Here is a 14,549-nt window from a genome sequence, read left to right on the forward strand (position 1 = left end):
AGACATCCCAGTCTATACTCAGTAGTTTAAAGTCACCCATAAGTAGTATTGTATTATGTGGGTCTTTATGTGCTACAGACTGTAGAATTTCTTTGAGTGACTCTACAACTGTCATAGTAGAATCGGGTGGCTGGTAAAAGCATCCAACAATTATCCTGATTTCACATAGTCCTGTTATATGCAACTAAATAACTACACTGTCACATTCAATTTCAATCTCAATAGAGGCAATACTTTCATCAAATGCAATGAATACTCCCCTCCTATGGTATCCAATATGTTTTCCAATATACATTCCATGACTCACTCTGTATCTCAGAACCTTCTACTTCAGATTTCACCCAGCTCTCAGTCCCATGGAATAATTTTGAGCACGAGAACTTTCCTGGAGGGCAGTAAATTTGGGAACTTTATTACGAATACTTTGACAATTTATTAATAAATTTTTTACAGTCGAAGTGTCATTATATTCTACTTTTGTGTAGTGCAGCCCTGGCCTATTCCCAATTCCCCATCTGATAACACTGGTCCAGAAATCTGTAACTAATACCGGCACAAAGTTGACAAAGCTTTAGTTGAGACCCTCCACCCAACTCCAAACCAAATTTGGGAAAATGCTGCAAATTTTGATTTCCACATGCACCCCATGAGTGAGGTCAGCAGCCTTCACCACTTCTGCCAGCCTCATGTATGAAATGAGGATGGCCACAGAACCCATGTAAAATGGGCACTGTTGAAGCCGATGTGAATCACAACTTGCATAGAACTGCACTCTGCATGCTCGATAGCCACAGGTAAGGCTTCCTCCACATCTTGTATTACACAGCCTGGACAAACATTGCTTTGGTCATCCAGTGTAGTGGATGCTGGTCATCATCTGACTTCTGGAAGACCAGTCCACATACTGGCAGCACAGCAGATCACTTTGCTTGTTGTGGAATACCCCTCTGGGCTGTTTATGCCAATGTGCAGCTGTTGATAGTTCATTTTGATACATTTAATGACTATTCTAGCTAAGGAGCTTCCACGTAATTCTTCTGTCTGAGAAATGGCCTACACCAGGCATCTCCTTGGATTCCGTTTTTCTCATGTGACTATAAACTTCTAAGATCTGATTGTGTAACTCATTGTGGGAGTGGGGTGGGTGCATGTTTCACTCCTATTTAAAACCGATGATATCAGATACATCGGATGCAAATGGTGATAGAGAAGCTGAGTTCTCATTTCCTGAATTAAATGTATCCAATCAGGAATTTTTGATTGGAGTAATCTATAAACAACCTGAAATCAGCATGATATCATTCCAATCAGACTTTTTCATGCTCATGTCACAGTATGAGCATGTAATCATTACAGGAGATATAAACTTCCAGCTACTCTTGCCCTGCAAAGAATTAAAGACGACTACTACTTTCTAACAATATGAGTATTATCTACACTGGAATGCTACAGAACAATAATGTGATGAATATAGTGGAGCGTACTGCATGTGCAGCTCACGTGCATGCACCCGAAGGCACTGTGTTTCAGAGAACAGTTCAAAATACACACAGAAGCTAATTCAATATGCATGGTTGTAAACTCTATAAACAGACCATCAAACTGTCACAGAAACTGAATGAAATACTGTGAAAAAATATTAATATGAAACAACATTTCTATAAGAGCAGCAGACTAGCTGAAGAAGTAACAGCCAAAAATTTCATCCAATACACTCAGCTTTTATCACTTGTAACTAATTACCAGCCTTTACTCAAATATAACTATGCCAGAAGCTGTAACAGTAATCCAAAAGAACTTATGAGTATTAAGAAAATTGCATACACAGAGATTGTGGAATTCATGGAACTTCTCCAACTAACTCTACAGTTACAACTATTTTATATTTAACAGAAACATTTATAAGCAGCCAGATGGCCTTGCAGTGGGATGATGTACATCTGGTACTACAGCTAACATGCACATAAATCATTTGGAACAAAAATTATTTAACAGCCATGAACCCTGCATAAAGAAAACTGAATTTTAGGGAACATATGTAGATGACACATTACCGCTAGTAAAAGCAGATTCTGAAGACCCAGCAGACATTCTAAATTGTTTCAATAGTCTACACGAGAAAACTACATTTAAAGTGGAACATGAATATAACAAAATCATCAACCATCTGGAACTAAATATCACAAGACAACACCATATGCACAATCAAAATTTATAGGAAAAATACAATGAGTGACACCACAACCCCTGCAACCACATGTTACCCAAACATCCACTAACAGGTAGCATACAGGTCAATGCTGCATAGGGCAACTAAAATACCTTTGAACAATGAGAACATGCAACATAGTGAAACAGATAGCAGTTGCCAATGATTATACTGCTTGCATGGTCAACACCATACTGGAGGGGGGGGGGAACCGCAACAACAACAACAACAACAACAACAACAACAACAAGTGTATACCTAGCACCCCTTACATTTGCAATATATCACAGAAAATTGCAAATACTTTCAAAAACCACAAAGTAAAAAATTGGGTTTTCTACTTGTACATCTAATAAACTACAACAAAAATTAATACAAAGCTAAGTGTAATTGTGACCCACACTCAAGCTCTGGAATATACAAAGTAACATGCGGGGAATGCTGCATGTTCGCCTAGGACAAACAGGAAGAGATTTCAACACCAGGTATACACACATTAAAGCCTATACACACAACATCAACAGCAGCCACACACATACACAATACAGGGCACAAATTTGGAGAGCTAAAGTATAATGTCAAAGTTTTTCAGAAATTACTGCAACCAGTCGCCTTTTATGTAGATGTATTTTATTTAACCATGACCGGTTTCGAGCTGCCTAGCAACTCATCATCAGATGGTATATACATTTAGTGCTTTTTTGTACCCATTGTGTGGGTGGTTGAGTATCTGTGGCTAGACAGAAACGAGAACAAATAATCGCTACATGTGGTACAGTAACACGAAATATTTACAGCATAATTTATGTTTAACGTATAAGAGCAAATAATCACTACATGTGGTACAGTTACACGAAATATTTACAGTTTAATTTACGTTTTGAGGTGTTACTTACAGATAAATCTTTCTGCAGGTATATATATCTCTTTTAGGACGTATTTTTGAAACCATTGTGTCTTGTTTTTCACAATTTCACAAGTTAAAACTTTCACTAGATGTATATTACTTTTATGAGGCACTGTTGGAAACATATATCTTGTTTTTCGTAAACATCGCTGAACACACTTAGCCACAGATACGAATACAGGATTTACACATTATAAACAAGCCAAAGATTGCAATATAACTACAGTATCAAAGATTTCAAGTTGACCAGAGGCATTATTAGTCATCACACACACTGACAAGAGATTTGTCTTTATTACATAGAAAATAAATGTAAATTAGCTTAAACTAGTAAAATGTTTATTTATAAATTAACTGTGCAATTTTAACAGGTATATAAAACTAGATTTTTACATTATATTTCAGTTACATTTAAGATTATTGGTATTGAGAGTATTATGACAGCTAATTTCTTGCTCCTTCCATTGGCTGATCTTGGCATATGATGTCTGGGATGAGAGGTTGATGGTTAACTTGAAATAATAAGTAATGCTGGTACTTGAAAGGGTGTGGAAAAGGAGTTGGCGGTGGGGGGGGGGTGGGGGGGTGGGGGGGGGGGGGGGTGGGGGGTGTATAGGAAACTCTATAACTAACACCAAAATAGCATGTATAGCATCAAAACTAGATCAGAATGATCAAAATGCTCTAGCCCATGATGTAAACAAAATAATAAAGAAAACCATAGATGCACAAAGGCTCCATAGTAATAAACATGATGAATCTGCAACACTGAAACAAATTAACAAAAAGCTAACAAACAGTAGTGCCCTTGTTGTTAAATCTGACAAAGGCAGCACAGCCGTGATAATGTACGAGTCTGATTACATTAAGAAAACCCTAGAATTTTTCAAGAATAACAACATAACTGAGTTGAAATCTGACCCCACTCCCAAATACCAAGCTAAAATAAAAGACATGTTAAAAAATTGTAACTTTCTGCTGACATCCATTGAAGCCAAACAATGTGTTATAATGAACCCTACAGCACCAAAGCTTAGATCACAACCTAAAATTCATAAAGATGGACACCCGATACGCCCGATTGTGAATTCCATAAATAGCCCAGGGTACAAAGTGACTAAAAAACTGCATGAAATACTCAAGAAATATTATACATTTCCAACCAATTATTCCATAAAAAACACCTATGATTTGATTGACAGTATCAGAGAAATTTCCATTCCCAATGCAGCTAACTTTGCATCCCTTGATATTGTCAACCTGTACACAAACATACCTATAATAGACACACTTCGAATAATAAAAAAATAACTTATTACAACATAAAAAGTTAAGTGACATGGAAATCTGTGAGCTGATGGATTTACTTGAATTAGTGCTGTCCCACAATTACTTCACCTTCAACAACAAAATATATATTCAACATGATGGTCTAGCAATGGGCAGTAGTCTAGCTGGCCTTCTTGCTGACATCTACATTAATGATCTCGAAATTAAATTCTTTAAAGCAAACCCAATAGAAACAGACAAAATCATTTATTATAAACGATATGTTGATGACACCCTGTTGTTATATGATGGGACAGCCACTGAAATTGAGGCCTTAGCTGGTAAACTTAATAATGTTCACCCCAAAATACAGTTCACAGTAGAACACCAAACCCAAAAAGGTATCTATTTTCTTGACCTAAACATAACACATCACAACAACAAACATAAATTTCAGATATATAGGAAACCCACCACTTCAGATGTCATAATAAACAATACATCATGCCACCCAAATCAGCATAAACTAGCTTTTTTCAAATCAGCACTTAACCGTATCAACAAGATTCAAGCTGATCCTACTGCAAAAATTAATGAAATCAATATATTAAAAACAATAGCATCAAACAATGCTTATGACCCAAGCATAATTGAAAAATTAGATAAAAACATTATATCTAACAAAGCAAAACCAGCAAGCCAGACCTCAGTAGCAGAAGAAACCAAATTCGTTTGTATGCCGTTTCTCGGCAATATCTCATACAAACTTGCTAAGCTATTCAAACCACATAATGTCAAAATAAGTTTTCACACTAACAACAAAATACAGAACAAAATAGTCCACAACACCAAAAGAGCCAGCACACCCTACCAAAAATCTGGTATATATAAATTAAGATGTGACAGCTGCTCCTGCTACTACATAGGGCAAACAGGTAGAAATTTTGAGATCCGATACAAAGAGCACACTGATGCACTTCGCCTAAACAACTTAAATAGATCCACTTTTGCTACCCATCTAGCAGATAATAAACATTCCATAACAGACATTAAAACTAACCTTCAAATCCTACACACTGTAGACAAGGGATTCAAGATGGATCTTCTCGAACAATTAGAGATTTTTACCCACAAACATAATTCCCCACATACCATTTTAAATGAGCAGACAGAATTGGCGAATAACTCCTTCTTTCAGAATCTTAAGGATTCTTTGAACTTAAAAAACTAAACAGTCATTCAGAAACAAAATGCCCCCCCCCCCCACACACACACATAAAAGCTTGTACCACTTCTGCCCCCCCCCCCTTCAGCTCTCTTCTCTCTCCACATCACCCTCTCAACCCCCCCCCCCCCTCTCCTTTTTCCTATACACCCCCCACCCCCCCCCCCCACCCCCCCACCCCCCCCACCGCCAACTCCTTTTCCACACCCTTTCAAGTACCAGCATTACTTATTATTTTAAGTTAACCATCAACCTCTCATCCCAAACATCATATGCCAAGATCAGCCAATGGAAGGAGCAAGAAATTAGCTGTCATAATACTCTCAATACCAATAATCTTAAATGTAACTGAAATATAATGTAAAAATCTAGTTTTATATACCTGTTAAAATTGCACAGTTAATTTATAAATAAACATTTTACTAGTTTAAGCTAATTTACATTTATTTTCTATGTAATAAAGACAAATCTCTTGTCAGTGTGTGTGATGACTAATAATGCCTCTGGTCAACTTGAAATCTTTGATACTGTAGTTATATTGCAATCTTTGGCTTGTTTATAATGTGTAAATCCTGTATTCGTATCTGTGGCTAAGTGTGTTCAGCGATGTTTACGAAAAACAAGATATATGTTTCCAACAGTGCCTCATAAAAGTAATATACATCTAGTGAAAGTTTTAACTTGTGAAATTGTGAAAAACAAGACACAATGGTTTCAAAAATACGTCCTAAAAGAGATATATATACCTGCAGAAAGATTTATCTGTAAGTAACACCTCAAAACGTAAATTAAACTGTAAATATTTCGTGTAACTGTACCACATGTAGTGATTATTTGCTCTTATACGTTAAACATAAATTATGCTGTAAATATTTCGTGTTACTGTACCACATGTAGCGATTATTTGTTCTCGTTTCTGTCTAGCCACAGATACTCAACCACCCACACAATGGGTACAAAAAAGCACTAAATGTATATACCATCTGATGATGAGTTGCTAGGCAGCTCGAAACCGGTCATGGTTAAATAAAATACATCTACATAAAAGGCGACTGGTTGCAGTAATTTCTGAAAACCTTTTCACACCACAGTCGCAGTGTTCCACATCCACAATGGATAAAAGTCTTATTTTGCTACCTAGCCAGGTAAAAGGAACAATGAACAAATACAGGAAGTGCAAAGTGAAACTAATGAAAACTATTCTTGCCATCAAATTTAATAAGCAATGTATCTTAGAGAATGTAACTCCTAATTACATAAGAGTTGTAGTTAAAGACCAGAGTGAATCTGCACAAGCAGCCAAGAGAAAATGTGAAATTGTATGGATCAAAAATGAAATTAGATCACATTACAAACGAAAAGACTTGTTAAACAGGGACATCTACATGCTGCACTTAGAGTTAAGCAACTATCTCACTCTAAGCCAAATCACGAATTTCTTAGATCTAACCCAACTAAATGTGGATAAAGAGACGTTGAAAATTGCACATAAACAAAAAGAAAAGCTCTCACTCCGGATTGCCAAAAAATCCCCCATTCCACCAAATGAATGCCCTCCCGTGCAACATAAATTCTTTGAGAGAGTCGTTAACACAACAAGCATTAATTTCAATAGCACAGAATTAAATTTGTTAAATAAGGGACTTAAACATAATATTGCCACAAAACTTGATTACAACAGTGTTAAAGACCTAATAACTAACACCAAAATAGCATGTATAGCATCAAAACTAGATCAGAATGATCAAAATGCTCTAGCCCATGATGCAAACAAAATAATAAAGAAAACCATAGATGCACAAAGGCTCCATAGTAATAAACATGATGAATCTGCAACACTGAAACAAATTAACAAAAAGCTAACAAACAGTAGTGCCCTTGTTGTTAAATCTGACAAAGGCAGCACAGCCGTGATAATGTACGAGTCTGATTACATTAAGAAAACCCTAGAATTTTTCAAGAATAACAACATAACTGAGTTGAAATCTGACCCCACTCCCAAATACCAAGCTAAAATAAAAGACATGTTAAAAAATTGTAACTTTCTGCTGACATCCATTGAAGCCAAACAATGTGTTATAATGAACCCTACAGCACCAAAGCTTAGATCACAACCTAAAATTCATAAAGATGGACACCCGATACGCCCGATTGTGAATTCCATAAATAGCCCAGGGTACAAAGTGACTAAAAAACTGCATGAAATACTCAAGAAATATTATACATTTCCAACCAATTATTCCATAAAAAACACCTATGATTTGATTGACAGTATCAGAGAAATTTCCATTCCCAATGCAGCTAACTTTGCATCCCTTGATATTGTCAACCTGTACACAAACATACCTATAATAGACACACTTCGAATAATAAAAAAATAACTTATTACAACATAAAAAGTTAAGTGACATGGAAATCTGTGAGCTGATGGATTTACTTGAATTAGTGCTGTCCCACAATTACTTCACCTTCAACAACAAAATATATATTCAACATGATGGTCTAGCAATGGGCAGTAGTCTAGCTGGCCTTCTTGCTGACATCTACATTAATGATCTCGAAATTAAATTCTTTAAAGCAAACCCAATAGAAACAGACAAAATCATTTATTATAAACGATATGTTGATGACACCCTGTTGTTATATGATGGGACAGCCACTGAAATTGAGGCCTTAGCTGGTAAACTTAATAATGTTCACCCCCAAAATACAGTTCACAGTAGAACACCAAACCCAAAAAGGTATCTATTTTCTTGACCTAAACATAACACATCACAACAACAAACATAAATTTCAGATATATAGGAAACCCACCACTTCAGATGTCATAATAAACAATACATCATGCCACCCAAATCAGCATAAACTAGCTTTTTTCAAATCAGCACTTAACCGTATCAACAAGATTCAAGCTGATCCTACTGCAAAAATTAATGAAATCAATATATTAAAAACAATAGCATCAAACAATGCTTATGACCCAAGCATAATTGAAAAATTAGATAAAAACATTATATCTAACAAAGCAAAACCAGCAAGCCAGACCTCAGTAGCAGAAGAAACCAAATTCGTTTGTATGCCGTTTCTCGGCAATATCTCATACAAACTTGCTAAGCTATTCAAACCACATAATGTCAAAATAAGTTTTCACACTAACAACAAAATACAGAACAAAATAGTCCACAACACCAAAAGAGCCAGCACACCCTACCAAAAAAATCTGGTATATATAAATTAAGATGTGACAGCTGCTCCTGCTACTACATAGGGCAAACAGGTAGAAATTTTGAGATCCGATACAAAGAGCACACTGATGCACTTCGCCTAAACAACTTAAATAGATCCACTTTTGCTACCCATCTAGCAGATAATAAACATTCCATAACAGACATTAAAACTAACCTTCAAATCCTACACACTGTAGACAAGGGATTCAAGATGGATCTTCTCGAACAATTAGAGATTTTTACCCACAAACATAATTCCCCACATACCATTTTAAATGAGCAGACAGAATTGGCGAATAACTCCTTCTTTCAGAATTTTAAGGATTCTTTGAACTTAAAAAACTAAACAGTCATTCAGAAACAAAATGCCCCCCCCCCCCCACACACACACATAAAAGCTTGTACCACTTCTGCCCCCCCCCCCCCCCTTCAGCTCTCTTCTCTCTCCACATCACCCTCTCAACCCCCCCCCCCCCTCTCCTTTTTCCTATACACCCCCCCACCCCACCCCCCACCCCCCCACCGCCAACTCCTTTTCCACACCCTTTCAAGTACCAGCATTACTTATTATTTCAAGTTAACCATCAACCTCTCATCCCAGACATCATATGCCAAGATCAGCCAATGGAAGGAGCAAGAAATTAGCTGTCATAATACTCTCAATACCAATAATCTTAAATGTAACTGAAATATAATGTAAAAATCTAGTTTTATATACCTGTTAAAATTGCACAGTTAATTTATAAATAAACATTTTACTAGTTTAAGCTAATTTACATTTATTTTCTATGTAATAAAGAAAAATCTCTTGTCAGTGTGTGTGATGACTAATAATGCCTCTGGTCAACTTGAAATCTTTGATACTGTAGTTATATTGCAATCTTTGGCTTGTTTATAATGTGTAAATCCTGTATTCGTATCTGTGGCTAAGTGTGTTCAGCGATGTTTACGAAAAACAAGATATATGTTTCCAACAGTGCCTCATAAAAGTAATATACATCTAGTGAAAGTTTTAACTTGTGAAATTGTGAAAAACAAGACACAATGGTTTCAAAAATACGTCCTAAAAGAGATATATATACCTGCAGAAAGATTTATCTGTAAGTAACACCTCAAAACGTAAATTAAACTGTAAATATTTCGTGTAACTGTACCACATGTAGTGATTATTTGCTCTTATACGTTAAACATAAATTATGCTGTAAATATTTCGTGTTACTGTACCACATGTAGCGATTATTTGTTCTCGTTTCTGTCTAGCCACAGATACTCAACCACCCACACAATGGGTACAAAAAAGCACTAAATGTATATACCATCTGATGATGAGTTGCTAGGCAGCTCGAAACCGGTCATGGTTAAATAAAATACATCTACATAAAAGGCGACTGGTTGCAGTAATTTCTGAAAACCTTTTCACACCACAGTCGCAGTGTTCCACATCCACAATGGATAAAAGTCTCTTAATGTCAAAGTATTCCACTAACCAAATAACGGACATAAAATGGATCATTATAACAACTGGAGATATATCTGCATTACAAAAAAATATGAAGATAAAATATTCACACTCTGACTGCTACAGACATACTCTCTGCACTCAGGGTTGCTTTGTTTTAGCTGTACTGCTCACCTACTACTGCTAACTATGCTGACAGACTGCATTCTGGCCGCTGGGAAATACTTATCATCCAATTTTAAGAAAAATACTCAGAGAGTAAAATTATGCATATTACAGTGTTACATTTTCACTCAATAAAGGACTGAATTTCTTTTCGTTATTCATTACAGTTATTGGGCTGCATCAAATTAAATAAAACACTGCATGAGTATCAAAGAGCTTGCAGAGGGGAAAAACGTGATGCGTAGACTCTGTGTATGGTTGATTTCAGCTCATACACTGCAATCCATGAAATGTAGATACAATATCAAAATTTTATTTAAAACTGAGAGCAGAGTGATGTATCTCATTTTGTTCTCAAGATATTGTTTTTTACACCTAGTGGACAGTTGGGAGCTGCGAGCCCTATTCTGTCCCCGCATGTTGGGTAATCATATGGTCATAACAATCTTCATATTTCTTCAATAGTCCAGGATATCAAAACGATGTTCTTTTTTGCAAATGATAGCATGCAAAGAGGTATGTTGTATGATAAATGCTTGAAATTATTTTATTCACTAAGATATGGAATTAGCTCATCCACAGCAGTGAGACAGTTGGCAGAATGGGACACACAAACATGTCAATAGCACTTAAGGGGAGTTGGAACGCCCTATCCCGATAATGTTAAATTTAGCGACTTTGGCTTCCCTGTATTTCAGGAACCACTGTAGCCATTGACATGAATCTTTTACAGGCCATTAAACTGTATGCTCTGAGTCTACTGTACTACAATAATTACATTTCAGCCACTACTTTGGGAAATACAATTTTTTAACTACACGGTTAAAATTTTGTGTACTGTACTTCTTTTATACATTATCCTAAATAATTTTAATTATATGTAACATTATGTTGTTATTTTAGCTCAGTAGACTCAGGATAAGTATGTTATTACTCCCTGAAAATATGAATACTCTACTCGAAGTGGTTTCTGAGATTCAGGGAAAAATGCAACAGAAAATGTAAATTTTCTGGAATGGCTTCTAAAGTTTCAAAAGACTGTAACTCATTTAATATATACTTAATTTTTATTTTTTAGCCACTCAGAAGCACCCTGCACCGTACTGTATATCCTCCTCTTGATCTTTTTCCAAGTTTTTTCTTCTTTTCTTCTTTCTGGACTCCTTAGTGGCCAACTGTGCTGCATACTCTGCTTTATCAATGCAAACCTTGTCCATCCGTTCAAGTTCTCTGATGCAGTTTGCTCCAGGATTAATTCCCATATGCACTTTCACCCTACCAATATTGCCATCATTAAAGCAACAAGAGCATCACTGACCCCCCACTTCAGTGTCTTCATTCCAACAAAAACATTTTTTGGTAAGTGAGTCCATATATGATTATTGAACAACTCATTGGGATTTTGAGTCTGACCATGCAGACACTTCTTCAGTAATTCAGGATTTGCCAGGTCTCTGTAAATAGAAATAATTCAAAAGCCAAGATCGCTTAAATACTGTTTACTGGATAACCGGTTTTGAAGACACTAAAGGTGCTATCATCGGATCTGAATATAGGTTAACATTTATAAACCATTTGGATATAACAATACATGAGGCAGAACAGCTGATATAAAATCATTATAAAAACAAATCAAAAAACAACTGCTCTCATGGTCATTCTTTTCCATAAAATATTTAAAACCGAAGTCACAAGATAAAACTATTTGGTACATGACCACTGCTCGACTAACAACGGTCGGCATCACACTGATGCTGGCGGAAATAAAATTGTGAGGACGGGTCATGAGTCGTGCTTGGGTAGCTCAGTTGGTAGAGCACTCATCCATCAGTTCTGATAGCAAGAACCACCTCAGCTATGCTCGAAGGGGTAATAGCATAATGAGCCTGATCTGGTTGACTGCTGTCTTTCAATTACACATCACCTTCTCAAAATCATTCATTCCATGCAAAAACACACGCATGTGACACACATTTTTCGTTACACACAACAGACATTCAGGCACAAATTTAATTTCTCAACACACCTTCGGCAGTCAAAAACAGCACTACACCTCTCTGTTCTTCCATCCTGGCATCTGTAGTGAAGTTTGATGCACACACTACTTGCTGAGCTCACCTCAAGCATGTCTAACAGACAAATGGCACAGCAGTGAACGTGCCTACCTGTGTTACTAACATCTGTGCCATGCTCATTATAAAGCCTGCCTCATTTTCATTTGACTGCTCTTATATTTCGCGCTCTCCACCAAACCAGTTAACTTATTTCCCAAATTGGTTCTTTTTATACTGCAGTCATATGCTACTTAATGCAGTCACTACTCACATATGAAAAAAATGAAATGCGGAAATTACAAAAAACAGTGTTAATTACAATGACTTTTTTCAAATAACAGACATCCATTCCTATACATTATTATTATTATTATTATTATTATTATTGTTGTTGTTGTTGTTGTTGTTGTTGTTGTTAATTTACTGCTACTGTACTACACATACTGTAAAGCTAACTTGCCAAGGAGGTCTTGTTAGATGTAGGAGATGGCCTGAGTCTCACGTATGAACATAACGAAACCCAAATTCCAATGATTTCAACACTATCTCTAAGGCACGCAAGTAATTTTTCACCTCATTATTAGCTGTAATACTTCAGAGACCAATACCGAATTCCATTAACAAGTGATTAAATGATAGAAGAAATGACAAAAACTGACTGGAATCACCACCAATTAAGTTTGAGGAATGGGGCATCTTCTTACAGTGTAATGGCAATGCACAAGCATAACATATATTTATACACAATTATGACATCAAAAATTACATTATTCAAAATAACTCAACATGGAAAATGTAAAGATGTTAATTTCTTTGCTGGCATATGGCTCACAAAGTTGCCTGAACTGTACTTACCTAAATGAATTTGCAAGTGTCATTTCCACACCCTGTGCCTCAGCAACATGCTTTGTATATCGTTGCAGCAAACAGAGTGACAATAGAAGCACCAGCATGATCACAGTTAAAGCACAAAGTAATTGCAGCACCAGTGACAGGACATGTTGAGAGGGCTCAGCCCGAAGGGCAGCAGGGCCAGGACCTGGGCTCAAGGTTGTCAGGTACGAACTGTATGCTGGCAACAATGATCGTCCTTCTCCATACACTGAAAAATCAGACATTTTATCTAATAACTTCACACTATGAAACCAACATTCTTTGAAACGGGAAACTGCTAATCAGAATGGGTATTAACATTTGTAAAGAATTGTTTGGTTTAGGCAAATATTTACACATTTTTTTGAATGGGAGGGGGTTTTTGAGATAGGCTGGTTGATTCACTTTTAAGGCTACATCAATTGAAAGTATCATTTCTTCCTACTTCTATTACCATATTAATTTCATCCATATTTTGCAGCTTTGAACATGATTGTATTCAATACCCTGGGAGCATGAATTCATACTTCCAGTCTATTATAATAGCATCTCCATACAATATATTTCTCCAGTACTGTACTGTTTGTTATTTCACGAAATACTTGCTTATGTAAATTAATGCCTTCACCAAAATATGCAAGTTACAAATCTTATTGGGGCAATGAAGGCCATTCATTATTTATTTCTACTAATTACTGAAATTCAGTGGGTTTTCAGTTGTCCAAAAGTTTTGTTCTGTTTGTAGTGGGCATAAAGGAAGATTGGGACCAAGCTGCAAAGAGTTGTCTTCTCTTTGCTTAAAAACAAGTCTTCACATCAGTGTCAGTTGTAGAGGCTTAATTTAAAAACCTGTATAAATATTTTTTTCTCATGTATTTAAAATTAGCTGTCATTTGACAGCAAGCAGATTGGACTGCTCCAAGGAAAACTGCAGCAGTGGGAGCCTGCCTTGTTGGCTCTCACTGTGTTATGACTTCCACTGCACAAAGTTTTGTGCCTGCCAGTTCAAAAGTAAAAAAATATTTCTAGCTGTGTAAATCATATTTATTTCACGAAAGAATATAGCTCCAGCCTCAATTACAACTAAGAAAACATTTCTGACATGATCTGAAACATTAACAGAAACCTACAGCATAACAAACACAATGTGATAGAAAACTC

General features: G+C 36.2%; 1 protein-coding gene across 1 annotated transcript in view; it reads right to left on the reverse strand.

Annotated features, from left to right (window-relative positions):
• Nucleotides 1-14,549, reverse strand: part of LOC124721224 (tyrosine-protein phosphatase 69D) — a 459,889-nt gene that overhangs the window by 132,352 nt on the left and 312,988 nt on the right. The window contains exon 14 of the mRNA XM_047246080.1: nt 13,371-13,617. Within this exon, the coding sequence (XP_047102036.1) occupies nt 13,371-13,617 (247 nt within the window). The remainder of the gene's footprint in view (nt 1-13,370; nt 13,618-14,549) is intronic.

Source organism: Schistocerca piceifrons, chromosome X, assembly GCF_021461385.2.
Source record: "Schistocerca piceifrons isolate TAMUIC-IGC-003096 chromosome X, iqSchPice1.1, whole genome shotgun sequence".
Taxonomy (NCBI): Eukaryota; Metazoa; Arthropoda; class Insecta; order Orthoptera; family Acrididae; genus Schistocerca; species Schistocerca piceifrons.